Source organism: Populus euphratica, unplaced genomic scaffold (assembly GCF_000495115.2).
Source record: "Populus euphratica unplaced genomic scaffold, PopEup_1.0 scaffold2493.1, whole genome shotgun sequence".
In the NCBI taxonomy this organism is placed as follows: Eukaryota; Viridiplantae; Streptophyta; class Magnoliopsida; order Malpighiales; family Salicaceae; genus Populus; species Populus euphratica.
In genome coordinates, this window is record NW_011502345.1 from 1 (window position 1) to 4,274 (window position 4,274).

The 4,274-nt window shown below is 29.6% G+C and overlaps 1 protein-coding gene across 1 annotated transcript; it reads left to right on the plus strand.

The window, feature by feature from the left end:
- Nucleotides 1–2,633: 2,633 nt before the first annotated feature.
- LOC105119097 (uncharacterized) lies at nucleotides 2,634–4,071 on the plus strand. Its single transcript, XM_011017197.1, has 2 exons — nucleotides 2,634–3,312; nucleotides 3,830–4,071. Exons 1-2 carry the CDS (start codon nucleotides 2,871–2,873, stop codon nucleotides 3,880–3,882), a joined length of 495 nt encoding a protein of 164 aa, XP_011015499.1. The 5' UTR covers nucleotides 2,634–2,870; the 3' UTR covers nucleotides 3,883–4,071.
- Nucleotides 4,072–4,274: the final 203 nt, after the last annotated feature.

The following is a 4,274-nucleotide window of genomic DNA, read 5'->3' on the forward strand; positions in this document are numbered from 1 at the left end:
AGTGGATATAATCATAACTGGGGGCAGAAGTTGATAAATTTAACCTTTTTTTACCCTTCATTTAGTTGCAGAACTGGCCTGAAGGTGACCTTAAAATGAACGCCTTTTTGACTGCATCTGCTCCGTTTACCTCCATGATCTGTGGTAATTGACTAAAGTGGCCTTTACTAGATTGATTTCTTCTCTATATTAGAAGTAACAAAGGCAAGACTTCAACCTCAAACCTCTGATCTTTTAATATTATTTTTCATGGATAATTACTAAATTTGGTTGTGGCCATGTGCTAGCAATCAAGATTTTTCCTGGGTGATTAGTATAATGGTGATGTAGAAAAAAGAAAAGAAAAAGCCTTATTAAATTTTGTTTATATGTATTTATAACCTGTTTATTATTGTAGCGTGATTGTGTGTTTTTAAAAATTTAAATTTTTTATTTTAAATTATTATTATTATTATTATTATTAAATTATTTTTATGTATTAGTATTAAAAATAAAATTAAAAAGTATATATTATATTTATTTATGTACTTTTAAATAAAAAACTTTTAAAAATAACAATTAGATACACTATGACACGCAAGGTTTTGTTTTTTTTGGATGAATTATTGAAAGTTTGCTTGCGATGGGGGGAATTAGCCAGAGACATTTTCATCATTGCAGTACTTTTAATTCTTTGACAAGCAGCTTTTGAATCAAATAATTAGAGTACCAATCACCAAGATTTAGAGGCATGCATGGGATTTGCTAATTAGATTTTATATATGGAGATTATTTTTTTATTTAGTTTGGTTTTTATTAAAAAAAAACATAAATAAATTAAGGTTTTTTTTAAAAAAATTAAAATCAAACTAAAATGGGTTCAAATTGATCATTTCAGTTTAATTCAATTCAATTTTTAAGAAAACAATCGATTCAAATATATTTAACTTGATTTTTTTAGTTTGACTTAGTTTGATCCTGTTTAGCTAGGTTTTTGGATTTGGCTTAGTTTTTCAATTTGGCTCGAATTTTTACTAGTTTAGTTATGATTTTTTGGATTTATCTGTTTGGTTCAGTTTTTTTACTTTCAAGTTTATAAAACCAAAACCAAACAAAACCAGTCAGTTTTTTAAAAATCTTAATTTGTTTAATTTTTTTTTATAATTCAATTTTTTAATTAATTTTTTTTAGTTTTCTTAATTTAATTAGTTTTCTAATTTTTTTGCTTACCTTTAATTTTATCAATTTTACTTAGACCAATGTACACATTTTACGGTGTTATTGTTATTGTTAGGCAATAGATTTTATGATCATTCTCCAAGGCCATTGAAGCTTATTTTGAAAAGTTATTTGCCTCATGAACCAATATTTGTTAAGTATATTGGTTCCATATTTTTTTTTTAAAAAAAAAAAGAGTCAACGATATTGTGGAATCCCACTACTACACACAACATCAAATAAATTCAGGACACCATGCGTAAAAAAGAAAAAAGGAAAAGGAAGAATAAATCGAGCTATTAATATATAGATAGAATCCTCATATGGGATCCACTATGGTTCATTTTTCTTATTTCTTCACGACTTGTTGAGTCATGGTTTCATGGTATAAGAAGATTTTCTTGCTTATGCTTGTAAGTTAAATGTAGAGTATTAGAAGACACGAAACTTAAAGAGTACGCGTAGAAACTTTGGTTCTAATACTAAGGACCTATCGTGATTATTCCTTCCCTTGCGTGATGGAAGAAAATAAGGGTAGATTTCAAAATTTCACCTTTTTTTTAATTTCTCCCGAGGACTTTAAGGATATCATTTAATTATATAAGTAGCCTCAATTTAAACCCAAATAAATATTTATATCAATCTTATCTCTTTATGTTTCATGAATTCCCAATTAAGTTTTTTCATCTGTATTTGGTCATGAATTTCATCTGAATTTTACTCTTTTTATAGGAAATAACATCTTTTATGTTAAGAAATTGTCCATCCAAAATTAAGTCCAGTTGAGTGTCTGGGGATAAGAGAAAATTTATTGAAAGGAAAAATAAATATTAGTCCAATAATTGCACGCGGGCGTGCGTGTATATATATATATATATAATTAATTTTTAATATTTTTTCAAATTTATCAATTTAAATATCATAAATCTCAAAATCTTTGAAGGTTGACATGCAGGAATGAAGCTCAATATATTTTTTTTATCAGAAACTAAAATTAATATAATAATATATTATTAAAAAACTTATTTATTTAAATTAAATAATAAAAAAATTAAAATGTTTTGCCTAAAATTAATATAATAATATATTATTAAAAAAATTATTTATTTAAATTAAATAATAAAAAAATTAAAATGTTTGGCAGAACTTGCTCCTACTTGCCTTCTGGTTTCGTCCTTGTTTATATAATCATAAATTTTAAGGTTTATGAGATTAGTTTAGGTGAGTTCAAATTACTCTAAATATTTATATTAATTAAAAAAATAATTTTTAATTTATTAATAATATAATTTACACATCTACTTATGTACAAGACGTTGCTCTCACAATTATGAAAGATATTCTTAGGTGCATAACTTAAGGAGGTCTTGGTCCTTACAAGACAATCCAATAAAAACATCAAGCAAGGCATCAAATGACACTTCCATAAACTATCGACAACAGACCCAACAACATCTATAATTAAGGCTCATTACTTGATAAATTACAAAACATTTTAAAGCTCCTAATCAAACGCATTCTGGTCCCAGCCACCAACAACCATGGCCAATTCAGTAACTCCGCCTCTCTAACCCTCCCTTTTTTAAAACAGTTCATCTACTTTCCAGCCTAAAAACCACCCCTTAAACCCTCTCCCTCTCTCTCTCTGCTCTTTACTCTCTAGACAAACATCCATGGCCATCTTTAACACCAGGACCAGAATAGTCTTTTTCTGCACACTAAGCTTGCTCGTCATTTTCTCTCCACGGCTCTCTTTCTCCTCTTCAATCCATGACCTTCTTATCTCAAAGGGGTTACCAGCTGGTCTCCTTCCTAAAGAAGTCAAGTCCTACACCCTGTCTGAAGATGGCTACTTAGAGGTGTTCCTTGATGGTCCATGCTTGACCAAGTATGAGAATAGGGTCTTCTTTGAAAGCGTGGTGAGGGCTAATCTCACTTATCGTAGTCTCTCAGGGGTTGTCGGTTTGTCTCAAGAAGAACTCTTTCTTTGGCTACCAGTTAAAGATATCATAGTTGATGATCCAGGATCAGGACTTATTTTGTTTGACATTGGGGTTGCTCATAAGCAACTTTCTTTATCACTCTTTGAAGATCCACCACATTGTAAGCCTCAAGGTATATCACATTTTTTTAATCTTTATTTTCTTTTTATTTCTTCCCCATCATGTGTTGATCCTTATTAATTAATTGATTACATCAAGAATATATATATATATATATATATATATAATTGTTCTTGGTACATGTTAATTAGTGAATAGCCAGCCTTGATTCCTCTTCTCCTGTTTCATGGCGGGTACATAGTTTGTAAGTTATGAAATGGCTAATTAAGTAGCCAGCAGTTTCTCTGTTGTGAGTTTAGTAAACGAAACTGCCTTGGGTTTTAATGCCTGCATGCCATGTCCGTTACTTCCAGTTACATTCATCGGCTCCTAGGAACTGATCACGCAGCACTGTGTTTAGTTTTTTTCCTTGTTTTGTTTGCGTGCTCTGTTACCTTCCACAGAGACATCTAAGATTTTTTCTTAAAAGAACGCACAACGTTGTGTTAGTCTGTAATGTTTCTTTAAGGGAAAAAGACGTGTGGGTTTTTCATGATAATAAGAGGGTTTAAGCATGTGAATGTGTGCAGGTGAGTTGAAGAATCAAGCGAGGAAGGAGAAAGGATTTGAGGCAGTGAGATAGAAGATGGATGCCACCCTGTGTCTTCAACTTTTTCGATTTCCATAAAAGAAATGTTTTGTTTAATGATCCATAATATATGTAGGTGTTCTATTAGATTAGAGGTTTTGTTAGTTAATGTATAAAAATGGCAATTCTGAGAATCTGGTGTGCTGATCAAATTAGAGTTTCTAATCTTCTAACTTTTATTCATTTACCTTTGTTCCTCCTGCCCTAACCATTCTTTATTCTTGAAGTTAAAAAGATCAGATAAGAATCAAAGCAAAGAATTCAATACAATACAATGATTCTAAATCCGTTATTTTCTGGATTTATTTAAAAAAATATATAAAAATCTTTATTACCCATAAAAAATAATAAAAATATCTAGACATCTTAAAATTTGTTATAAAGCA

Excerpts from the sequence above, each read along its gene's own strand:
- LOC105119097 (XM_011017197.1), top strand. The coding sequence starts at position 2,871 with ATGGCCATCTTTAACACCAGGACCAGAATAGTCTTTTTCTGCACACTA. Across the intron at positions 3,313-3,829 it reads ACCACATTGTAAGCCTCAAG|GTGAGTTGAAGAATCAAGCG; the intron begins GTATATCACATT and ends GAATGTGTGCAG.